This window comes from Euleptes europaea, chromosome 7, assembly GCF_029931775.1.
Source record: "Euleptes europaea isolate rEulEur1 chromosome 7, rEulEur1.hap1, whole genome shotgun sequence".
NCBI lineage: Eukaryota > Metazoa > Chordata > Lepidosauria > Squamata > Sphaerodactylidae > Euleptes > Euleptes europaea.
The window spans coordinates 63,151,284-63,177,495 of record NC_079318.1 but is presented as its reverse complement, the minus strand read 5'-3'; the positions used below and the strand labels follow the sequence as shown (position 1 = coordinate 63,177,495).

General features: G+C 42.9%; 1 protein-coding gene across 1 annotated transcript in view; it reads left to right on the top strand.

Moving 5' to 3' along the window:
* Positions 1–22,402, top strand: part of ARHGEF33 (Rho guanine nucleotide exchange factor 33) — a 36,035-nt gene extending 13,633 nt beyond the window's left edge. Inside the window, exons 7-16 of the mRNA XM_056853395.1 lie at positions 3,536–3,580; positions 4,762–4,980; positions 5,752–5,881; positions 8,776–8,908; positions 9,477–9,560; positions 9,891–9,974; positions 15,132–15,280; positions 16,952–17,116; positions 19,160–19,916; positions 22,268–22,402. Coding sequence (XP_056709373.1) covers positions 3,536–3,580; positions 4,762–4,980; positions 5,752–5,881; positions 8,776–8,908; positions 9,477–9,560; positions 9,891–9,974; positions 15,132–15,280; positions 16,952–17,116; positions 19,160–19,916; positions 22,268–22,402 — 1,901 coding nt within the window. The remainder of the gene's footprint in view (positions 1–3,535; positions 3,581–4,761; positions 4,981–5,751; positions 5,882–8,775; positions 8,909–9,476; positions 9,561–9,890; positions 9,975–15,131; positions 15,281–16,951; positions 17,117–19,159; positions 19,917–22,267) is intronic.
* Positions 22,403–26,212: the final 3,810 nt, after the last annotated feature.

Here is a 26,212-nt window from a genome sequence, read left to right as displayed (position 1 = left end):
AACAGAATATTCTGTTCTCCTTGATGCTTACTCTAGGTTGAAACATTGAGTCACGGGATCTAAAGTCAGCTTTCATCTTTGCTGCACGTATAATATTATCTGGGTATCCCCGTTCAGCTAGATCTGAATGCAAGTTTCTAGCCGCTTGTTCATAGTCCCAATTTAAGGTGGAGTTTCTCTTCAGTCAAATGAATTGGCTGAAGGGGAGGTTGTTCTTAAGGTGGACCGGGTGGTAAGACTCATATCTTAAGCCTGCATTCTTTGCCATTGATTTCTTATAAGGTTTAAAGGCCAGGGTTCTGTCGGTTCTGACAAATTATTCAAGATCTAAGTATTGTATTTTATCAGTGCTATGAGATCCAGTAAAAGACAAATGTTGGTCACAAGTGTTGAGCCATTGAGTAAATTCTTGAAAAGACTCAATACTGGAAAAGCAAAACAGAAGATCATCCACAAACCTTTTAAACAAAAGCATTTCCTTATAAAAAGGATTGTTATTAAATATATATTGCTTTTCAAAGGAAATCATATACAGGTTTGCCACTGCCGGGGCGCAGGAAGCGCCCATCGCTATGCCTTTGATCTGAACAAAGAAATCAGAGTTGTACCTAAAAACGTTATTCTCAAGAACTATATCGGCTATATCAAGAAGAAAGTGAGTTGGGGGGATTAGATCCTGACGTTGATCAAGACAATCAGCTATAATGTTCCTAGCATCAGTTAAAGGAACATTAGTATACAAGGCAGTGACATCTAGTGTGGCAAGCACGGCGTTGGGAGGTATATAGAAGCCTTCTAGTTGTTTTATAAGATCCCTAGAATCCTGTAAAAAAGATGAAGTGTTTTTAACAAAAGGTTGCAAATAATAATCAAGCATTTGTGATAAAGGTTCAGTAATACTGCCTCTAGAGGAAATGATTGGCCGACCGGGAGGGTTTACAGCATTTTTATGTAATTTAGGGAGTGTATAAAAGATAGGTATTTTTGGAAACTTCACTGTAAGGTATTTAGCTATATTGTCATTTATATATCCCAAGGATAAACCTTCTGCTATTACTGTTCTAATCATTTTGGAGATTCTGGATGTGGGGTTGCTAATTAGTCTTTTATAGAATTGGGGATCAGATAACTGCCTGCGGTTTTCGAGATCATAAGCGTTGGAGTCCAGGACTGCTATTGCTCCTCCTTTATCAGCCTGTCGGATAATAATGGACTTATCGCTGGAAAGGTCATCAATAATTGCTTTTTGAGCTGTTGTAATATTGGGTGGCATTCTTTACCTGTTGGACACTATGCCTGTGGTACTTGTTCCTTTTGCCCTTTAAGTCTTCCATTGAAGGAATTTAGTTCCCTCACTTCAGGTTTCAGGTTCCAGCTTAAACATTTTTCAAACTGCCTTACTTGTAACTCTGTTTACGGGATCACATGCAAATGTGGAAAATTGTACGTGGGAAGCTCTACACGGCCACTAAAACTACGCATTGGTGAGCATATTTCCAGAATTAGAACGAAAGTATTGGAAGCCCCCCTAACATCTCATTTCATTGAGAACCAGCACAATGAAAAAGACTTGTGTTTTTTCACCATTTGGGTTTATAGAGGTAACCCTTTTAATGCAGAAAATATACAAAACATACTGCTTAAACAAGAAATGCACTTCATTTATCTTTTAAAGTCTTATTTTCCTTTTGGGTTAAACAATGAAATAGACCTTTCATGTTTCTTATAAGACCACAGCTGTTTCAGTTTAGGTAGAGTCTTCAGATAAATTACACACACCTGTAACCAGCATTCTAAGCATCTAAGCAGCTAAGAGCAGAGCAGCCCAGTGGTCGCGGGAAACTTCTAACCTCAGAGAGATTATATGGATATGGTAACTTATTGAAGGTATGCAATTATCACTGTATCCAACATTATGTTGTATGCTTTATTGAGTACTATAGACTGTGTCTAGTTCAAAGAGTAATAAGCTTAGAAATTTGTTATTATTTTGTTTCCATCTTAAAGGAGCTTTGACTCCAATTGAAAGGAGAGCTGATGAAGCTGCCCACGGGGTAGTGAAAACGCAAAGCATCCGGACGGCGTTCCTCTCCGCCTATCGTCCATCATCTTTCTCCCAGTTCCTGAGGGAACAATAAGCATATGAACAGTACAAAATTCTAAGAGACTAATAAGTCATTGAATGAGATAAGCCAAAAAAATATATTTTTGTATTGTATTGTATTGCCTCACATGTACTCATAGTTATTTTCATAAGTTTCCTTTATTAGATTGTATGTAATTTTTTCACTTTTGTCACTAAATTCACTGGCTTATAGAATAAGAGTTTGTATGTCATTTATAGAGCCCTTACTATACTTTCTCTCAGTACCTGGAGGTTGGCAACCCTAGATATCTCGGCCAGGGGGGCAGCAAAGATTGGAGCCCTTGGGCTCCAGAAAGAAGGTCCAATTTTACAGGTGGTTAAGGTACAACTTACACGATATAGTTGATACAGAGACTATCAGTTGCTTATACAGAATAAGGCCTTTTTTAGTTACATCTTGGAATCAAGGTTGTTAATATTCAGGTGAATATGGGTGGTACAGAACAGTTTTGAGAATGCTTGGGACCTGAGAGATTTGAGCCAATATGCCTGGTATAAAGCACAGACTATAAATTTCCCACCGGAACTTATAGCATACATCCAAACTTTCTAGGGAATGTATTGGAACTTTCTCTTCAGTCTTATATTGAGACTATTGGTCCACCTACCTGTTTTGACTGGCAGTGGCTCCCCTACAACTTAGAGCCAAATTAGACATTACTATTTCAGCACTTGAAAAGGCATGGGGTGGGGGACAAGATCGCCCGGTACCTCCATGCTGTCAGCTCACAACACTTTTAAAATGGTTAAATTCTCCTCTAAAATGGCGGTGTCCATGGGTTGGACTTGTGGCTGCCATAACATCTCACTTGGGTTTTAGGCAGAGATCTTTCCCAGATTGTGTGTCTGAAACCTTTTTCATTCGAGGCGTCAGGGACTGAACCTGGGACTTTTTGTGTGCAAAGCGTGTGCTCCAGTACACCTCAATTTGTCCCTCAAATATACAGCTGGGGTGAACTCATCTCTCCTTAATCCAACACCATTCTCTTTGAAGCAAAAAATTCCTGATCTTTGGTTCTTGTAGGTTATCCGGGCTGTGTAACCGTGGTCTTGGAATTTTCTTTGCACAGCCCGGATAACCTACAAGAACCAATGAACTCTGACCGTGAAAGCCTTCGACAATAAATTCCTGATCTGATGTGATAAAGTCAAGACGTAGTATTAATTGAACAGACTAGTAATACAAATGCTTGATAACTACAGCAGAGTGTTATTGTCCTGTCTAGTTTGCTTCCTGGCTCTTATCAATAATGATGGCAGCAACTGAATTGTGTTGCTTTATTGCTCTCTTCCAATGCACTGGAAAAAGAAAACCTTAGACGTATTTAAGCATTTGCTTTACTGATGCTTTTTGTATATGGCTCAAAGATCTTTGCTGTTCTTCCCCAGTCTCTGATTGCAGACCTTTGGCACGGGGAGAAGGAAATGTGAAAGGTAAGTCACAGGGCCACCTCGGCAGGGGTGGAGAGTTTCCTGTGATCATGTTGTGTATGTTAAATTTAATTAACAGCTAGTTCACGATGGGTAGCCGTGTTAGTCTGTCTGTAGCAGTCGAAAAGAGCAAGAGTCCTGTCGCACCTTAAAGACTAACAAAATTTCTGGCAGGGTGTGAGCGTTCATGAGCCACAGCTCACTTCTTCAAATTAATAAGCAGCTATGGGTGCTCCCAGGTTGGACTGAGACAGTGATGCAGGAAAGGAGGAGTCACCTTTTCTCCCATGCCTTTCCCCAACACAAATCATCCCCGTTGTATCTGGAAATGGTACGGGAGCTCTAGCCTCAACCCATGCCACTGCTGTATGCCTAAGTGTTCATATCCAAATTTTATTTCATGCTGACAAATGATAACCAAACTCCTTAAAAGTATTGTTTGCTTCCCCCCATTTCTCAAATGTACATATTCTGTTTCATGATTTCATAGCAACCCCCCCCCCGGTGCCGAGAACTTGTGATCGCGGTGGGTGTTCGCTATGGAATTCTTGGCTGCATTTAATAAATTCCAGACCAGTTCATTTCATAGGGATCTTCATTAATCTCTAGCATCCACTGCCAAAAGTGGTGGCAGTGGGCAGTCATTTTCCATGCCACCCCAGGCCACCTCAATACTGTAGACCCGCTCCTGAAGCTTAGGAACACCTTCTCAGTCCTCAGTCATGTTCAAACTATTCTTTCTCAGCTATCCTGGCATTCACGTGCTTATTCAGATTTGGCACATCGGTTTCACAACCTTCATACAGTTTTTTCTTTATTTAATATTCCATGCAGTCAGCCAGACTACTATTGGTAGGTACAGTTTCAGTTACCTTCCACTATGAGTTCTGTACTAGTTAAAATGAGCTGTGTGTAGCGGTTAGAGTGCCGGACTAGGATCTGGTAGACCCAGGTTTGAATCCCCACTCTGCCATGGAAGCTCACTGGGTGACCTTGAGCCAATCACACACAGCCTAACCTACCTCACAGGGTTGTTGTGAGGATAAAATGGGGGAGGGGAGAACAATGTACGACACCTTGGTCCCAATGGGGAAAAAGGCAGGGTATAAATGAAGTGAAATAAATAAAATTTGGGATTTATGGAACACATATCATCAATCCTGCTATTGTGTTCTAATTTCTAGGGATAACGGGTACAAATCTGGACACAGAAGAAAGACCTTCCTTGTCAGTTGATGCTCAGTCAAAAGGTCATTTGTCATCCATGGTGTGGAAGCCGCCCAAAGACAGTAAAGAGTGGAATGATGAACATATTTCAAAGGAACAAACTGACAGGCAAAAGGAAGTCAGCCCAAGTCAGTATATCTCAATAGAGACTGTATTGAGGGAACCTTCTATTGCAGGTAAGAATAACAGTAGTTAACTTGCAGAAGGCTTTAATGGTTCTCAAGGAAGATGAATACAATAATCATGGTCAACTGCAGGGGCATGAGATTGCTTATCCTAATGAAATTTTTTAAAAATTGAGATCCTATCCATTTGAAATTGAGAGGCTGTGATCCCTTTTGGCATTCTTGTGCGTGGAAAAACATGAGATAAATTTGCTAAAACAAAACATACATAAATATAAAATTAAAAAATCAGATGCTAAAATAAAAAAAGATGCTGATACTTGGGAATATTCCGATGCTTGGGAATATTTTAGTGAGAGTGTGGGTTATAAGTATTTTAGTTGGCAAATAAATCATAAATACATATAACACCTCCTTGCACTGAGGTTGTGTTGTTTATGCAACCAAGCGATGATGTGATAGTCACATGAGAGGATCATTGCTCTGTTTTGCAATGTGATTCGAAGCCATGCCTTTCACAGTAGCTGAGCCATGCACAAATATTAAAGTGGCAGAGAACAATGTGGAAGAGCAGTAGGGGTACATTCTAGCTTGGTTTTCTGTTTGCATTATAGTCCAGTTTAGGCACCAACTGAATGAATTCTTCTCTTCTAAAATGCGCTTAAGGGGCCTCTGTATTTTGGAAACAAATTACAAAAAAAAAAACATTGAATCTTTTGTTTCATGTTTGCTTGAGATTTCGTCTGGTAATGACAGCTTGGGATAAGTAATGCTTATGTCTGTTATTAACCTGCCCTTTCCCCCCCCCTTTTTTTGTCAAAGCTAAAAGGCAAAATATTGCTTTGGACTTGCTAGAGTCTGAAAGGAAATATGTTGTTAGCCTCTCCCTGATCCTAAAAATTAAGGCCACGTTGCATGGACTGGAAACGAAGAGGAACGCTAAGGAGAGAAGGTACTTTATGAGTTGTTATCAGGGATCCAGGCATGTGGACTGGGCTTGGTAGGGTACCCCACCATTGTGGTTGATCACCAACTCCCTACTCCCTTCCCGCTTATTGTGCCTTGTCCTCCCCTTCTTGACCCACATGCCCATGTTCTGCTTTGTCCTGGTCATGCAGAGCTTCCTCTTCTCCTCATGCTCTTGTCTCCTGTCAGACAAAACAGCTGCTGACACCCAAGCTGGTATTGGGTCTAGTGGTTCTGGGCAGACCACTGCCTTCTATCCTGTCCTGAGAGCTGCTTAAGTGCACTACTGAACATGCTCTGTTTGTGTGCATTGTGACCACGGGAGCCCAAGAGCAAAAGAAGGCAAGCCAATGTGATGTGTCTTGGTGTAGTGGTTAAGAGTGGTGGTTTGGAGTGGTGGACTCTGATCTGGAGAACCGGGTTTGATTCCCCACTCCTCCACATGAGGGCGGAAGCTAATCTGGTGAACTGGATTTGTTTCCCCACTCCTACACATGAAGCCAACTGGGTGACCTTGGGCTAGTCACACACTCTCAGCCATACCTACCTCACAGGGTGCCTGTTGTGGGGAGGGGAAGGGAAGGTGATTGTAAGCCGGTTTGGTTCTTCCTTAAGTGGTAGAGAAAGTCAGCATATAAAAACCAACTCTCCTCCTCCTCCTCTTCTTCTTTTCTGCCTGCCATATGGGAATGAAGGAAACGGCTCCTCCTCCAACAGAAATATTGCCACTGGTGACTTGGCAAGGGTGTTTGTGAAACCCTTTTGAGACCTAGATCTTCTGAGAGCCACCACAGATCCCTTGGCCAAGAGTTCCCCCTTGCACTGCCTTGCTCAGAGACTGACCCCTTGGAATTAGTATCCCGAATCCTGGCCCTGCCAAGGTTCAAAGAACTGCACTACTCAGAGCTGTGCACCCAGCAGAGATTTGGATGCCTTCAGCAAAAAAGCAGCTCCCTCCCCTTCAGCATAATGCTTTTTTGACACACACTTTGGTGGTCTCCTGGTTTGTCATCGTAACTCAGAACGAGAACTTGAAAAAAGAAGGTATTGGGCAGCTTGGGATTGCATATGCTTTTTTGCACCAACTGTGATGTGCTGTTTTCTAGATTCTCTGTGCAGTCCTGCGGAGCAAATAATGCCCCCCTGAGCCATTTTAGTTGGAAAACTGGCATGGGGGGGAGAGGCTGAAGCCCCTTTTCCTCTTATGCTGTGGTTTTGATCCGAACCAGATGCCTAGGCACTTGAAAAATAAGTTCTCCCTGACATCTGACTGTTGAAGTAAAATATGGTTTCCCTGTTGCTGGTGCAGCTGCAGATGAACCGCAGCAGTAACAGGTCTTCCACATGACAGGTTTCCCTGCCCCAATCCCTCAGAAGTGGCCACCACCCCTCCAAGACACTAGGACTTTTGCAATTAAAAAAAAAATCAGCACTAGAATATCATCACATCAATATATCATTGCACTGATAGGTGTAGTTGTTTCTCTGAATTCTCAGCTTTGATTAAAGAATAAATAAATCTCTAGACCTTTCCCTTGTAGAGATATAAGAGAAAAGACTTATCTCTGCAAAGGAAGGGGATAGAGACTTGCCTTTTTAAAAGAAAGCTAGGGATTCAGAGAAACAACTACACCTGTCAGTTCAACGGTATATCAATACAATGTTGTTCTAGTGCTTTCCCCCCATCCACACAGCAACCTTCCAGGTTTTACTGTGATTTTTCCAAAACTTCAGAGCAAAGTGGGTTTGAGAAGATCAGAGAAAAGCCAGGGAAACCCCCAAAGGTGCATGAACCCACCATGATGCTGTGGGGAAACATTTCCCAACAGCATTGAACTCAGGGCAGATAATCCATCTAGAAGACACCAACATCAGGTCAGGTGAACCTTGACCCTAAACATTATAAATTGTAATGTGTAGTTGGGAGGTGGATGACTGGATAAACAAATTTACATCCATTTTAAATCAGATTAACTACCATAAGTTCCCCAAGGAATCTTGGTGGTACTTCGGTGAGTGTGCTGAGAAACAGGGATCTGTTAGGTATCTGCAGCCTAGGGATACTAACTCTGGGTTGCAACATTCCTGGAGATTTGGACATGGAGTCTGAGCCTGAGGAAGGCAGAGTTTGGGGTAGGGAAGGATCTCAGCAGGGTATAATGCCATAGAGTCCACCCTTCAAAGCAGCTGATCTTGCTTGGAGATCCTGTAATTCCAGGAGATCTCCAAACCCCACTTGGGCATTGGCAGCCCTACACCAGCCTGTTCACAGAAGCATAACTCTGTAATTGGAGGCAGCTACTAAGAACACTTTTCCTTGTGCCTGAGTTGTTGAGCACAGTGCGAGGATGAAGGTATTGTTGAAAGTATTTTCAGTCTGTTTACTTTATTTGGAAGAGTCATATCCTGCCTTTCAGCCCACACAAGGCTGTGTGGTAAAGTGCCATCAAGTCGCAGCCGACTTATGGCAACCCAGTAGGATTTTCAAGGCAAGAGACTAATAGGGGTGGTTTGCCATTGCCTTCCTCTGCATAATGACCCTGGTTTTCCTCGGTGGTCTCCCATCCAAGTACTAGCCAGGACCAACCCTGCTTAGCTTCTGAGGTCTGAGAAGATCAGGCTAGCCTGGGCCAAACAGGACTACCAAGGCAATTAGAGAGTGTAGTGAGATATGGTTGAGTGGGTGGTCTCTTAAGTGTGACAGGCAAGGCTATTTAGGGCTTGATAAGCCCTTCAGTATGCCTGGGAGACTTCCTTATTGCCTCAGCCTCTGTGAGAAAACAAGGAGTTTCCTCCATTGGGATTTAATTTTAGATGCATTTCTCTGGTCTTAAAAAAAAACTGGTTTGTGATAAGTTAATCCCGGTTTTCTGGCTTCAGTTTCTTCCCCAACTCTTTGCGGTATCTGGCCCAGCAGCACGTAGATTTACTTCATGCTCTTCAGGAGAGAGTGCTGAGTTGGCCCCGTCAGGGAATCCTGGGAGACATTTTTCTTAAACTGACCAATGATGAGGTACGTATGTTGAATAAAACTATGCGGATGGGGGGCGGGGGGGAATATGCTTTTTGAAACCAGCAGTCCATACTGAAAAATTTAAATTATACAAATATAATACAAATAAACACAGCAAAGGTGCACAACCTGATTAAAGCATAGGTAAAGGTTTATTCAGTAATGAACATACTTGATAGTGAAGAGGAGAGACAGAGACAGGGTCCTAACTACATGACTAGCTGCGAGTAAGAGTGGAACTTCTGAGAAGAAGGGGGACGTTACCCTGAGAGCAGCAATATGGAGACAGACCAGGAATGACACATAACAGGCGAGAAGGTGCTGACCTCACTATCCTATATATCTGTCCTCTTGCTGCCCCCTGTAGGGTCTTCTCTTCTTCTTTGTACACTAGACATTGCCTATTCCAACGCTGCATTCCTATAATTCCAAAGGAAATTCTGCCTCAGGGAATATTTTTACCAACTGAGCATTCTTTAGCCTATAATAGGGTCCTGCATAATCAGTTAGTCGGTGTCAGTCATATAGATAAGAATTCTTACTTAATATTTTTTTATTTTCTTTTAAGAACAATTTTCTGGACTATTACGTTGCTTACTTGAGAGATTTGCCGGAATGCATCTCGCTGATCCATGTCGTCATTCTAAAAGAGGTAAGTGTGATCTTGTTAACTGATTTCCCCCATTTTGTTCTCACAACAAACCTATGAGGTAGGCTAGACTGAAAGAGATTGACTAGTCCAAGGTCACTCAGCAAGCTTCATTGGCAGAGTGGGGAATTTAAACTTTGGTCTCCCAGATCCATGTCTGACATTCTAACCCCTACTCCACACTGAACCTCAGCAGTATATACTGCAATGTATGCTTTACATAATGGACACAGTATAACAAGCATACTTAAGCTACGTTAAATCTTGTGTTGAATTGCAGACAACAGTAATAAATGATCTAAAATGATCTAAAATCAAATTTTCTCTTAACAGATTGAAGAAGAAATCAGGTCTGACCTCTACATATTCTTCTTTCATATAGTCCAGCGTATCCCCGAATACCTTCTTCATTTGCAGGTAAGATCTAGAAACTATCATTGTCCTGTCTCTAGATTTTGTACATTAGAAAACAGTGCATCACAAATCCTTACAGGTGAAGGTCAAACTTCAGAATATTGCTATTGGCTCAAACACTGTGGCTGTTTATGCATGGCAATTTGCTGCACCTTCCATGCTGAAGTGCCCCGCAGCTTTTTTTGAGTTTTGCAAGGGGAATCGATGAATCAGACACCACTGCGCAGCCAGTGCTCACAAAAGGCTCATTATGGAAAAGCACTTCTAACGCGACTTTTTTGGACCGCCCTGCCGTGACTGTGAAGAATCTGCGCTGGGTTGCATGAATAATTAAAGCCACGAATGATCTTGTCCCTGCCTCTCCTCCACCCACCCAGGTCTTCCCCCGCCTTTGTACCGCCTACCCGATCTTCCCAACCCCATCCCCTTTCCGAACCTGCCATCAAAGGAGGAAGCCATTTCCTTGTGCATTTGCCGCAATCCCCCACCTTCATATGTGCCCTGAGTGTGGCGTGAATGCAAACAACTCGTGATTTTTAAAAATTATTTTGTTCCCTTTATCGATATATCGCTATTTCACCACTGCAACAAAGCATTTCCCCCTCATGCTTCGCTCCTTCTCCAATCCTGGCAACTTTTTCCCGCACTTTCATAACCCCCCCACATCCTATAGGGCGGGAGCCTTCTGCAGTTTTGCAACCCGTCTTTGTTGTTGAATTTCTGTGATTTTCTTGGGAATCATATCTCTGCGTGGGAGGTTTTGACTCGAATTTGCTGCTCTGTAGATGCATATTTTCCCGTGAATTCTGAAAACAAGCAGGGGAGCTTGTTTTTAAGTTTTGAGAATTCAGGTGGGGAAAATGTGCATCTAGAGAACGGCAAATCCAAGGCAACACCTCCCATGCAGGTTTAGGTCCAATTTCCCATGTGCTTCACTTTCTCTCCATTCCTGCCTAGTCCTTCCTTCTTTGGATTTCATGAACCCCCCCCTTCACCCCAACGAGGGATTGCTTCAGTCCTCTCCCTAGCAAACAATTGCTGTCTCTTTTAATATGGACAGGAACAACAAGGTTTTGTCCGCGGATGCGTAAATAATGAGAGGGAGGAAATTTCCACCCCGGCGCTCTTAAGCCCTTTCCCCCAGGCCCGCCCTCTTCCCCACGTCAGGCCAAAGATGCAAGAGGACTGGCTCTCTTTTCGCGCCCGTAGACAAAATGCGCCCCTCCCCTCAATTCTTTGAATGCGGGGAGGGGGCGGTCTTCTCCCCGTTCACCTCGGTTGCACTCGCTGGCCCCCGCCGCTCAGCGCCAAGTGGCCGCCACGACGCCTGCAAGCTGAGTACAGAGGAGGCGGCTGGCCCAAGGAGCCCCGGGCAATGTGGGGCTCAGCTGACAACCTGGACCAACTGGGGGCATTTTATCACTTTAGCGATATATCACTATTTTTGACTGAGATATTAAAAAAAAATTCTAGAATGACATAGCCCTTTGCGATCTTTCCACCTGAAAAAAACCAGCACGTTTATTTGCGATGGGGGGGGGAGCAGCAACGTGCGCCTGTGTGGGATGACGGAGGGCAGGGAAAGAGACTTTGCCGCCCCGCTCCAAAGGTGGGTGAACGGCTGTGATAGGATCACCTTCGCGATAACCCAGCCCTCTTGGAGCAAAGTTCTGCGCGGTGGGATACCATTGCATAACACGCGGCTCCAATCAACATCGGACTTTCTCGTCTGATTCGGTGCCGTGAATAAGCATTTTAAAAGGCAGATTTAAAAAAAGAGCTTTGAGCAAGCAGCAAATTCATCCATGCATAAATGGCCTGTTCTAAATGAGGCCGCATTGCCTCATTTAGAGTAAAGCCACAGTGACTTAGTGGCTTCTTAGAGATATATCCTTTTTCCTCCAGGGACCTGTTCCAAACTGCTGGCTTTACTCCATAAATCATCTTGGGGCAAAACAATGCTTCCCAAATGGCTCCCAAATTCATGATAAAAGTCACTAACAATCTCACAATAAAAAACTGCTGAAGCCCTCAGAAAACAGAAGAGTTATTGCTAAAACCATCACTTAGCAATCTTAAAATCAGTGAAATCAAACAGACCAAAAATTTCTTTAATATTAAAGTCATTTTTTTAAAAGCCAGTTGCAACCAGTAAATGACAAGCTAGGGAGACAGAGAAAAACCAGCCAAAAGCCTGGGAGAAAAGAGAAGTTTTTACTTGGAACCTAAAACTGAGCAGCAGTTAGGATTGTATCTAGGAGAGCATATCAGCAGAGCCTTTAGGCTGGAGGCAGGTGTTTATAAGGTTGTGGTTCTATTCTAGGATTGCCGTGCCCCTCTTCACCACTGGTGGGAGGTTTTTGGGGCGGAGCCTGAGGAGAGCGGGGTTTGGGGAGGGGAGGGACTTCAATGCCATAGAGTCCAATTGCTAAAGCTGCCATTTTCTCCCGGGGAACTGGTCTCTATTGGCTGGAGATCAGTTGTAATAGCAGGAGGTCTCCAGCTAGTACCTGGAGGTTACAATACAAAATAGGCACCTCCGTGCCAATACCAGTGGTTAGAAAATCTGCAACGGAGTCTCCAATACAAAAGTAGCAAAAAATTCTTATTGGTGCTTACACATGTAACATCAGCAATACAAGAGTGAAAGATACATATAAGAACAATCAAAGTTATATACAGTATGTACAATCTAAGTAAGGTGCAGTCTCAATGCACCAATTGCCATGTTCTTTCAAGTAAATGTTGTATTTTCTTCAAAAAGTCCAATAGTAGGTACTATCCCAAAAGCACACTTTGCCAAAAAGGAATTAGAAGGTTTCAATTTACGTTTTGATGGCATGCATATTTGTGGTATGATAAGGAAAAGGTAAACAAAGATTGTAATATTCATATTATTAGATTTGGTTTACTTCAAATTTGGAAAAAATATAAAAGGACTTTGGAAAATAGAACACCGGGATGGATTAATCCAGTGGACGCGTTTATCAAAAGAGGGATACGATTAAATTTATATATGGAAAACTATAGGGAAATTATAAATTTTAAAGAAGGTGATTGGATTCTAAGAAGTAGAGAATAACTTAATATTAAAGATTGGTTTATGTATTATAAATTAAAAGATATATTTAATAAAGATAAAGAAATTGGATTTAATAAAAACAAATCTAAATTAGAAAATATATTAATGAAGGGAAATAAAGGATTGATAGGAAGGATATATAGATTATTAATTGAAGTAGATCTAGAACAAGAAAGAATTAAACCAGTAATGGTGAAATGGATGAAGGAATTGGGACATAATATTGATTTGGAAATATGGGAAAATTTATGGAAAAAATAATTTAAATTTACAATAACTAATGAAATTAGAGAGAATTTGTATAAAATGTTTTATAGATGGTATATAATTCCCGTGATGATAAGTAAAATGAAAAAAGAAGATAAGGGCTTATGTTGGAAATGTGGAAAGGAAAGAGGAACTTTTATGCATGCATGGTGGATATGTACAAAAATTAAAAGTTTTTGGAAAAAAGTTATAAGAGAAACTAATAATTTGATTAATACGAGAGTAAAAAGAAATCCTGCATTCTGTTTATTGGGGATTCCTCAAGAAAAAATGGATAGAAATGATAGGATTATATGCCAATATAGTTTTGCTGCTGCAAGAATTGTAATAGCTAAAATTTGGAAGCAAGTAAACAAACCTTCAATTAGGGACTGGAGAGAGAAACTGTGGATGTATATGAGGATGGCCAAATTAACAGAATTCCTACACGGAAAAGATATGGAAGAATTCAAAAAAACATGGATGAAGGCCATCACATATTGGGATAAACTGGCAAAAATGGATATTACTAATTTAGTTAGTGAATTATAGAAATTAGTTTTTACTTTTTTATATTTAATTGTTAATAGAGTAATTTTTAAAGTGTTTAGACACTTCTCCGGAAGTCTGGTGATGGGTCACTTTTTTATGGTGGGTAGAGGGTCAAAAGGGTATTTTGAAATCTATAATCTTGTAATGTAGATCATATTAAGTAGATTATATAATTAATACTCTTTTGTATTTTTTTGTTATTTTTTTTTATTATTGTAATTGTTTGATTTGTTTTTTGTTGAGTTATGTTATAAAAAAATTATATATATAAAAAAGAAATCATTGGGGGGAACATTTTAACTTTCCAGGACATTCAGTTGCTGATTTAAGAGTAGCAGTTCTCTTACAAAGGGATTTCAAAAGGAGATTAGAAAGAGAGACTTCTGAATTACAACTAATAATGAAGCTCAAGACTATGCATTCTCCTGGATTGAATAGAGATTCCTGTCTCTATTCAATCTATTCAATCTGTCTCAGAACCTGTGGTTCTGAGATTCCTGTCTCATTACCAATGCTGATTTCTCCACGTTTACTACCTCTCTGCATATCACACCCAATCCAATCTCACCTGCTAATGTCATTTACTTGCTTTTGACATTTACATGCTATTGCCATTGGGTGTCTGATTTTACTCTTCTCTACTTAAGGATAGATGGACTCACATTCTAGCTGTATCTGAAGAAGTGAGCCGAGACTCACGAAAGCTCATACCAGAAATTCTGTTAGTCTTTAAGTTGCTACTGGACTCTTGCTCTTTTCTACTGCTACAGACAAACACAGCTACCCATCGTGATCTATCTCCACGTGTGTGAATACATATCACAAATAGATAATTAAAAGAACAATTAAAGAAATTATCAAAACCATCCAAGTTTTGAGGAGTGGCTCTGACTCAATGGTAGAATTTCTGCTTGGGATGCAGAAGGTTTCAGGTTCAATCCCTGGCATCTCCTGTTCAAAATATGAGGTAGTAGGTGATGTGAAAGACCTCTGCCTGAGACCCTGGAGAGCAGCTGCCAGTCTGAGTAGACAATATGGATGGACAGATGGTCTGATTCAGTACAAGGCAGTTTTATGTGTCCAAGTCTGAAGTATCCAATTACATAGCTCAAGAGCATGTTGCCCCACAAAGGGTGGGTCTTATACCATTTTACAGCCTTACAGTACAAATATGGCTGGCGCAATGCTAACGCTAATATTATGTGTTAGGACGGTTATGCCTTTTCATACCCAAGTGGCTAAGGATGTTGCTCAGGATTTCTTGCTTGCTTTTATGCCAGAATATCCTAAAGTACACTGAGCAAGAGCACCCTGATTACTACCTTCTTCTGGTGTGCGTCCAGCGCCTGAGAGTCTTCATTTCACACCACAGCCTTCTTTTCCAGTGCAACGAAGATCTGCTCATTCAGAAACGGAAGAGGCTGAAAAAGTAAGTTTGGCTCAATGGTGGCTTCTTTGTGGTTCTGAGGACAAGAAAAGCAGTTCCCTCTTTAGTCGTCTAACCCCAAGTTTGCCAGCTTTACAATCATAGGTGATAAGTGCCACAGCATTCTGGTCCATGAAGATGTGCTCACCAGTGCAGTGCTCTAGATGGAATTAGCCTTTGTTCCTGGACAGCTTATCTGCTCCCAGGCTAGGGGAGATTGTCCTGCTGAAGGAAGATGAGAGCTAGATCTGAATATGTGCGCGCGCACACACGCATACACACACTCTCTTTCATGCACAGAGGGGCTGTGTAGTATGACAAAAGCTCTGTGTGAAGAAAATTAAATTATTTACCAAAGTTGTTCAAATCCTCTTCGAAGACAAGTTGGAGTACATGTTCAGTATAAACTAAGCAAGTTAAGCACATGTGCATATTTTGCATGGAGCTTGGAAATCTCTGGTGGATTCAAGCCATTCTGTTTTTCCTTGACGAATATAAGGGCCAGGAACTCAAAAGTTAAATTCTTTGTCCCAAAAAGCTTTCAGAATATTTTCTCTATTAGTAGTGGGGATATTCCAGATATCAGAAGGTAGCCATGTTGGTCTCATTTGTCATGCTTTCAGGTACACAAAGACTTTTCGTTGTTTTATTATTTAGTGTTAAAATTAACGTGGAAGTAGTCCTCTGCTATCTAAAAATGCTATCTTAAAATTTGAAATATAAGTCAGCAAATAAATGGGGTGGTTAAAACTCCCCCAAATAAGGAAGCAGCTGCTGTGCCTTTAAAAAATGGATACTCTCTGAGATCTCAGTGGCTACTATGGGGTTTGCTAGGCAACCACGACAATATTGCCAGCCCACAAACGTTGGCTTCTATCAGTAAAAGGCTGGAGAGATGGCTCTTTTTAGGGTTATTATGGCCTACCAATCCACCCCTGCTCCCCTCCCTCCAGCCCTGGAGGACCCCTCAAGGCCAGGCTCAGCAGCAACCACTAGGCAACTTGCTACCATGCAATTTGCACAGCTCACTCAGGGGCAGCAGAGGCTATCAAACAACCTGATGCCACATCACTTGCCTGGGCTCAGTGGCAGCCTCTGTACAACTTCCATTTCTTGGCTGGGCACAGCAGTGGCCCCCACAGAACCCACCAGAACAACTTGCTACAATACAACTTTTGCAACTTCACCAGATTTTCCCCAGGGAGAAGCTGCCAGGGGGAGGGTAGAAGGGAAAGCCGAGAACTGCTGTGGTTTAGTGATTAGAATGTCAGACTAGACTCTGGGAGAGCCAGGTCGAGATCCGTGCCCTGCCAGGGAAGCTTGCTGGGTGATCTTGGGCCAGTCACTCAGCCTAACCAACCTCACAGGGTTGTTAGGAGGTAAAATGGAGGAGGAGAATGATTTAAGCTGCCGTGAGTCTCCATTGGGGAGAAGAGGGGTATCAACCAAGTAAACAAATAATAGATAATGCTGAAAACTTGGGGAGTCAGATAAAAGAAAGTTTGGTTGGTAAGTAGGAAGGAGAGAAGGAAGCACAGAAAGGGGAGAGGATATGGGGCTGCCAAGAAGAGAGGAAATAGTGTGGGGAAAATAAAGTAAACCCCCCCACAAGTCCTTGCATGCTCCCTGCTTGTTATTTAACTAATGTTGATGCTACCTCTTGCATTTTACTAGATCTTCCTTCATCAAGTTATACAAAGGTCTAGCTTCTCAATGTGGCAGCACCGGCCCAGAGGTGTCTCCAACACTCAGTGCTACCTCCATCCGGGATAGTGGGATCCACTCAGAAGAGGCAATGCAGCTATTCCCCTCAGCTCCTGCTTCTGGCACAACAGCGATGTGAGGACAATATTGCCATAACAGAATAGTTCAGCAGTGCATATTACGGTGCTTTATTCTGCCCATTTGTTCTCATGCCCATAACTGCCTCAGGTGGCAACCAAAAGCCAATAAATGCAGAGACTGACAGCTGTTCATAAAAACAGTAAACGTTTGGCATCTCTGCATAGGGCTGATCGGTACAGTGTGGGATGTTAAAAGATGATGGGTGAGGGAAGCATGAGGGCTTTGGTCTGGATCCAGTGGAGTTCCATTGGAGGAAACAGACTTTCTTCCATCTCCTGCTGCACCCAAAACACTTATTCTGGAGATCAGGGACAGAGAATGGGGGCTGCAGCAGGGAGGAATTGGTAGAACTCAGAGACTGCCTCTTCCACCTTTGTATGAGCAGAAATGCCTTCCATTTGTGGGGCCTCTACTGATTCAGGCTATTGTCTGTAGGAAGAAGTGTTCACGAAAGAGTTCTATGTTCACCAAATGATAGTAGAAGTAGGAGCTTGGGGGGTGGACGCTGTCTAAGATACACATGGAATGGAAACCTTATTTTGGGAAGAAAAAGCCCACTTGCCTCCTTGGTATAGTTCCAGTTTTGCTTTATAGTTGACTTTATTATTATTTATATATATTTATATAGTACCATCAGTGATGTATTCCACTGTCACACTTTGTCCTCTTCACTTCTATCCTGGCCCTGCTGCCAAAATCATTCACCTGTTAATCATTTTGAGTATGTGATGCCCTTCCTTAACGTCCTACACTGGCTTCCTGTCCACTCCTAGATCCAGTACAAACTCCTCAGGTTTACATTCAAAGTCCTTGTCAAGTGAGATGGGGGGGGGGGTGAAGGGTAGGGTTTTCAAGGCAAGAAACATTCAGAAGTGGTTTTCCATTGCCTGCCTGTGTGTAGCAACCCTGGACTTCCTTGTTAGTCTCCCAACCAAGTACTAACCAGGGTTGACCCTGCTTAGCTTCCAAGATTTGATGAGATTGGGCCATCCCAGTCAGGGCCTCTCTGTGACTTGATGGCAATTCCCACGATCACTAAAAAATGAGAGACCTGGTAGTGGAGGAAAATGGTAGGAGAGAGGTAGAGAGATCAGAGCAGATAGTTGGAATGTAATCACTGAAAGAATAAGTAAAGACTTCAGTGGGAGGGGGGTGGCACAAGACAGAGAAGATACACTGAGGATGCCTAGAGCTGATGTGAGTCAATCTGGTTTTGGAGTGTTGTTTAGCCAAGTGGACAGCAATCCAGGAGGAGCAGGAGAGGATGAATTTATAGAGGACAAAACTAAAGGTATTCAGGCGCTTGAGAGCATCAACGGAGATCTCAAATGGAGGAAGTGAGCCATGGCTAGAACTGAGGGTCAAATTACACTAGATGGTGCTGAGAGTTCCGTGTTTGGAGTTCCCAAACATATTTGTTTGTAAGTACGAGCCATATGGGGGCCTGATTCAGATTGAGACTGGGTGGAGGAAACTTGCTCATTTGGAACGAATGTGTAGGCACTGTTGTCTACTGAGGGTAGCTTTGTTCTAAAAGGGCAAATAAAAGCTCTGCAGGTCCATTTGAGGTCAGGGAACCGGCACAGGGAGACATGGTTGAAGCCCTGTCTCCCCGTGCCATGGTTCTGATCTGAATCAGACCGCTGAACAGCTGCTGTTTGCCAAGAAAAATAACTTGCAGCAATTCATCCCATTTGACCCTTATCCTAATGTTTAATCTGGTCCTGTGCCACTGATGAAATGTTCCAGTGCTTGATCCATTAAAGCGGACCGTTGAACCCTCCTTGTTTTTACTTAGATTAGCTTTTAACAGTTTAAATATGCCAACGAGAGTTTTAATGACTGTTTGCTGCTGCTGTTTAAAAATGTTGTTTGGTTGTCTTTTGCTGTTGTTGTTTTTTAACATGATGGCTTAATTGGCTTAATTATTCTTGTTTTGTTGGCTGCACTGCTATGCTCTGCATTGGGAATGTTATTAGACAAGTTAGAAAAAATGTTTTAACTAAATAAAATGAAAATATTGTCCCCTCTCTTAAGGCACTTGATGTCACACATGAAGAAGAGCCATCAACAGGGGGTGGAGAACATGCAAGGAACCCCGCAGGGTGAATGGGAAACTGACAGCAGACGGCACGACCGGCCAGAGAACATCCTGACTCCATCTCAGTTCAGTGAACAAGACCTGAAAGCTCTCGCGGCTTCCCTGCAGGTTTTTCCAGATTTGGAGTACAACTCTCCTTCTTCTGACACAAAAGGGAACCCTGAGCGAACACGGAGGGCCTCAGCAGACCTCCTCCTGGATAGCACAAGTTTTGCTCCTGACTATGAAGACTTTGAGTACAGAGGGGATTCATACACCATGCCTGGCCCCTATGAGGAAGAGTCTGTGCCAAACCTGACCGTCTTCGAGCCCTGCTCTCCCGCTTCTTCTGAGTCCAGCATTGACATCTGCTTCTTGAGGCCTGTGAACTTCACAACAGAGCCAGAGAGGACAGAGCACACTGTCCAGCCACTCCCCAAGAGCTGCGCTCCAGTCAGCAGCAGTACGTACAAGCGCGATGTTTTCCGTAGCAAAGGCAAACAGCTGAGCCGGTCACTGAAAGAGTTTCCCCGCAGCGGAACCGAAGGCATGAGCTCCAGGCTCTACAGCACCCGGAGCAGCAGCGGGAGTCGGTTGCAAGGCAAGCAGGAGAGGGGCTTCCAGTCCCACGTGGCCCCTGCTTCGTCCAGGAGCTCCCAGCGGAACTACTTTCCTCCACAGAGAGGAGCTGGTGAAAAGCAAAGCTTTCTGGAAGTAAGGAGAGCGAAAGGCAAGGGCAAACCCACTTCCCAGCAGGGTTTGAGAAACACGTAAGCAGGGCCTTCACTCGGAGATCACAAAGGGCTGGGTGGGGCAGGGCTATGTCCTGAAGCCACACCCCTAAGCCCCAGCTTGTCCCCTGATTAAACTTATACCCCATTGTGTCCATTGGCTGAGTAGCTTACAAAGGGCTTCCAGGTGGCCTCCCATCCAGGTGGCTTACAGGCTCTGACCTCCTTGCCTGCAGCAATTGAACTACGTCAAGTGCCTTCAGGCAGTTCTCTGGGTCAGTCTTTGTGAAGCCTCTGGCATCATTACTATTTTATTATCTGCTTTTTTTTTTTTTTTAAGTGTCCTGCCAGCAAAAGGGCTGTGGCTCAGTGGTAGAGCATATGCCTTGGATGCAGGAAGCTCTGGGTTCAGTCCCTAGCATACGTTTGCTCCCTTCATGCCGTGCAGGAGAGTAGCTGCCCAAGTAAGCAAGAACTGAGTTAGGTGGGTGAGTGGCCTGACATGGGAATTGGAATGAGGGAATTTCAGTTGTCTTTGTCTCTTGTCCATCCATGTTCCACATTCAGGACCGATGCAGATGAATGTATAGTTTGTCTGCCCGTAGTTTGTCTGCTCGTAGTACATATTGAAGAGCAATGTATTGCCGCCGCTATCCAGGCGCATGCTCACAATGGTTGAGAAGGAGACGGTAGAGGTGAAAGCCCATGATGAATTGTGCAAGAATTAGAAGCACAGATGCTGGAGGCCAGTGACAATGCAGGACAGAAACATCTCTGGAACTGGCAGACAGACTATTAACAAGGTGCAGAAGAGAGTCTACCCAGCAACTTCCTTAAAGATATCCCATGAGTACACAGGTTATAACCTATGAAGCTGCCTTACACAGAGTCAGTCTTCTGTCTGCAGGTTATTTCCAAGGTCTCAAGAAAGAGGTCTTTTGCATCACTAACCACCTTATCCCATTGGCTGGAGATGCCAGGGATCTAACCTTGGGACCGTCTGCATGCCAAACAAATGCTGTCCCACTGAGCCACGGCCCCTCCCCCAGTAATGGGAAATTGCTCTAGTTGTGTTCCTCCATTGTTCACAGGCATTAGGTGCACCTTTCCCCTTTAATGTTGGGAAGAAGTTTCTTGGATCCTGTCCTCCCAGCTTAACGTGCTAAGTTCTTATGTCTTCTCCATAAGGCTAGCAGTTTCAGGTTGCAGCTTCTAGAGAGGCAGCTACGGGCTTGAGCCCATCCTTTGCTGTATAGATCATACTTTACCCAGCCTGCAAACTGCCGCTTAGCCAAGCTGTTGCCCTACAGATAACATGTAGGGCATGTAAGCCAAATAACATGTAAGCCAAATAAAGCCACATGGAAATCCTAGTAGGGCAATATCAGAGGGAGAACTTCTGGATTAATGATATTATTGGGGGAGTACATATTCCACAAACAGATACACACCTGCAGAAGCCAGCCCAGAGTTAGCTAGGAGAATGAATTTCACCCCTCCCAGGAGTTCTTCATGTAGACTGCTTTCATTTTCATGTAGATGCTAAGGGCAACCATTCAGTTACACAGGAGGAAGTACGGGGATGTACTGATCACTCTGGTAGGGTAAGAGGATAAACCTTCATTCTGGCACCACAAGGTTTCCTCCCCTGTAACCTACAGCACAGCTTGCCTACTTTGAATTGCAGACCAAAGCTGACTATATTTACAGAGTCATGACCATGGATTCAGTTCCTTTGTTCAGTGGTAGAGTGTGACAAAGATAATCCGCACGCTGGCTTTTAGAGATAAACAGACTTCCTGCACCTGGTTAATAGCAAATTAGAGTTAAGGCCAATGCCAGGGTAAGCCTTAAGGGCAGTGGGGAAGAATGGGAAAGGAGAAGCTCCCTCAACTTTGGTGAAGGGGTTAGAGCAGGCTTCCCCACCATGGTGCCTGTGGGCACCTTAGCGCCCGTCAAGTGTTTTTAGAACATGGGTGGGACTTTTGCCCAGCAAGGCTTCTGAATGCCCACTGGAGATTGACTGGCTATGCAGATTTTTAAAAACATTCTTCTGGCAGTAGCTACCATCACAGTACAAGGATCTTAACTGTGTGACTGAAGGTAAGATGTGGCAGTCATTTTGTGGCTGTGCCCACCACACTGCGTCAGAATTCCAGAGGTGCCCGCCAGCTCAAAAATGGTTGGGGTCTCCAGGGTTAAAGCTTGTCACATATGCATAATTTTAGTAGCCTCTGTAAAAATGTTGACCTCACCCCCTGTTTCACCTTACATACCTGAGCAACAAGGAATGGCTTTTAAAACCCTGCTTCAATTTTTTTTCCTCTATTTCAGGAGATGCATTTAGAAGACACCAGATTTTCTCATAGGGATGATAATGAGCAAACTTCTTTCAGCAACCACAACCCAAGACAAGAACAGAAAGGGGGCTTTCGCAGTTCCTTCCGCAAGCTCTTTAAAAAGAAATAAGCAGCCCAGGGAATGGCCAACCATACAATTGCTTCAGCACTTCCTCTGGACTCTCTGCTGTGAGTCCCACACAGTCCAGTGGTGTTGCTTCAGGTAGCTTTAAGTTTAAGGGCTGGAAATGGAATCTAAGGTTGGTGATTTATATATATATGAGGCCAGCTTACTTACCCCAAAGAAGAATAGTACATGTATACACCAGGCATGGCTATTTTACGTTCAAAACCCATATGTTGTTGAAGTGTGGAATTTCACAAAATTATGGAGACTGTTTTTGTTTTCCTTACAAGAAAAACTGGGCAAAATTTTTAAACCACACTATTAAAAGTAGAGAGGTTCTTGAGAGCTGAAGAATGATTGTTCAGAAGCTGCATCTGGGCTGTGGGCCTTGCAGTGACCACCCTGACTCAATGGCCTTTTATGCAGGGACGATTCCCTGCGGTCGCCCCTGCCAACTGCTTCGGGGCTTCCTTTTGATTATACATGCCTTTTCCACCCGCTAGAGGTCTCCTTGCTCTCCCCGCCCATTTTGCCTGTTTCCCATATGCTGTTTTAGCCAGATTCTGGAAAATGTGGGCAAAATGCACGGGGAGAGTGAGGCAACCTCTGACGGGTGGAAAAGGCATGCATAATCAAAAGGAAGACCCGAAGCAGTTGGCAGGGGTGACCGTGGGGAAACATCCCAGCATAAAAGGCCAATGTCATACAGCTCTGGCCAGTGTGTGGATTTAGGTGCATCAGCACAGAAAAATTTGCAAGATTTATAAGACTCACACCATCTATATTGCACTGCCCTGTAGTAACCTTTAAGTGATGTAATATAAATACAAGTACAACTGATTTAATATAAAAAGTTCTGATCATCATAGGTCTCCCCCACCCCCAATGGCTTGGTGCTATTCTGGAATGTGACATTTAACTACCTTCTCATAATGGAATTAGTTTTACTTTAAAAGTAATAGGTTATATTCCAAAGGAATAGTGAAATGCCAGAGTGATGGGTACTAAGGCACAAGTACACACTCTAGCAATATTACTGATTTCAAATGTAATTTGTTTTAGAAATCTGACCAGCAGTCTTGTCTGAGAACACCAAACAGTTTGATGCTCACAACAGCTTGAGCCTGAAGCTGTTTCTCATGTTTTGAATTTTATTGTGCTTGATCCAGATAGCACCAGATAGCAATGCAATGGTGTATGGGGAGAAACCAACACTCCTCTTGATTTTCTGCAATGTGAGTTTATGTAGGTGTAGGCAAAATACTGTCTATGGCTTCCTATTCAGGGCAGCTATCCAACTGAGAACCAAAACAGGAACCAGATTAGCGAGAAAGCTGAAATTCAGTTTAGGTATACTGGGATTGGGAATACAAATATCTGTTCTGTGGTTGCAAATATATTAGCACTGGGTCATTACTGACCCACAAGGTGACATCACATCCCAATGTTTACTAGGCAGACTTCCCCAGTGATAATATTTAAACAGACAGCCATGATACTTGCTGCCGCATGGGGCTGGATCCAGCCATCTTTTTCATCCAATCTTGCTCAAATCCCTTTCTTACCACCACCCTCACGGCTTTTATCAAAGCAAGTCCCATGCTCCCCAGTATAGCCTTTTTGGTGGTCAAAGAGGACCCCTTCTTCCCTTTTTTCACTAGTCTTGCAGCCCATAATCTTCATAAGACAAATTATGAAAGGAATGGGGGTGGGAAAATATATATTGCAGATAAACAGTGGGTTGCTGTACTCAAACTATGGAACAACCCAGGCAACGACTGTATGGACGATTTAACAGCATCAAAAATATTTAAATTACTCCAGCCATGAATGTTGTGGACTTTCATGTAACTAAAGTCACTGTTGCATGTTTTCTTGCATCTGAACTCATTATTTAAACTATATTAAAAAGTATTCCATTACCAATGTAACAATGTGCTTAACTTCTCTGCAAGCCCAGATCACAAGGAAAGAGGAATTAGTGAAAAAGGCAACCAACAGCATCAGATCTGCAAATATATGACAGCAGGCTGCTATCACTTCAACTAGTCCCACACACTTGATTCTGTACATGTTGGGAGCTCAGTAACACCCTTAAGGCAACTTGACTTCATTGCTCTTAAAAATTTAGCACTCAGTTATACCCAGAATAGAAATACTGGGGCACACTAATAGACCTAAGTTGTCACATATACAATAATATACATTTACGTGATATGTAAGGCATATTTATTTATTTTTAAGAACAAATCTCTTGAAAACAGCCACTATTAATTTTCACTTTAAATGCAATCAGAATACCATTGCAGACATAGCATACAAAGCTCACCTACGGACATTTCAGTACACACAGGCCCATAAGATGTGCCAGTTTAGATATCACCACTTCAACCTTACACAACTGGATTGGACTGCCACAGCTTCTTCACCATTTAGCAAAGGATCCACATCATTAAACAGAAGGCAATACATTTTAAATATACGAATGATCAGAATTCATCAAAAAACTTAAACCTGTACATAGCAACACAGGCTTGGTTTTATTAAGTTGGCAAAGTAAGAAATGTTACCTGAAATAAGACCCCAGCCAACAAGGAAATCTATTGTTTCAGGGGGAAAAATTCAAAGGCACATTTGGCAGCTACTAAAAGTTGCATACATCTGGCACAAGATTTATTTTTCCTTTCAGTCATCTGGGTACATGACGTCATGTTTGTTTTATAAAAATCACTCTCAACTTGCAATATTGCAGCCATTGGCAGCTCAACACACTCTCTTCTCTTTAAAGGCAAAAGGGGGATTTGTTCACAGTTGGCAGGAAAAAATGCACTTTAAGCCCCCCCCCCCCATAAATGGCTAACAAGATGTGAAATCTCCCTCCCTCCCTCAAGTTCTGTTTTGGCTTTTTATCTGTCATTTGTAAAAAGGGCCAGTTAGTATAGAAAAATATTTGTAGCCCTCCCCACCAAATCTGGAAGTGATAATTTTATCAGTTTAAGAGGCCAATTTGTAGCATTTGTGTAGAAGTAATCTCCTGTACCATCTCACCCTCTGAACTCAATTCAAGGAGAGAGAGAAAAAGCCAAAGAAGCCATCACATCTAATCATTTCCCCATGTTAATTGAATAAAGATGACAGCAGGTCCCTCCCTTTCACTAACCCAAAGAATTTATTTTTTTGAGGAGAAGCAAGGATTTCTTTTGTGCCACAGCAAGAAGGCAAGACTTGTTGAAGGTGAGGCAAGCATTCAGAAAACAAGCTGTCACATTCTAACAGAAACTATTCTGAAACTTAGTTGTGTTCATATTCAAAGCAACCCAAGATAACTTCTGTCTGTGTAGGGGGTTGCTGCTGTTCAATAGTCAGTGTTAACATCTCTAGCAACCACTGACCTCCCCTACAACCATCATAGAAATGAGGCTAATTCGTATTTGGAGGCCTAGTGGTATAAAATAATAGTGTCCTGGATGTATTAAAATGAGAACACATGAAGCTGCCTTATACTGAATCAGACCCTTGGTCTGTCAAGGTCAGTATTATCTACTCAGACTGGCTGCAGCTTTCCAAAGCCTTAAGTAGAGTTTTTTTTCACATAACCTATCTGAATCCTTTCAACTGGAGATGGCAGAGATTGAACCTCGGACCTTCTGCATGCCAAGCAGATGCTCTAGCGCTGAGCCATGGCTCCTCCTGCATTTCAAAAGTCAATGGCTGGAATGCCCTGCAAGAACAGAAAGTGTTTCTGCACATGCCTATTCCCATCACTACTTCCCCCAGCCCGTGTAGCCCTTGACTCTTCAGAGTTGCTGCAGG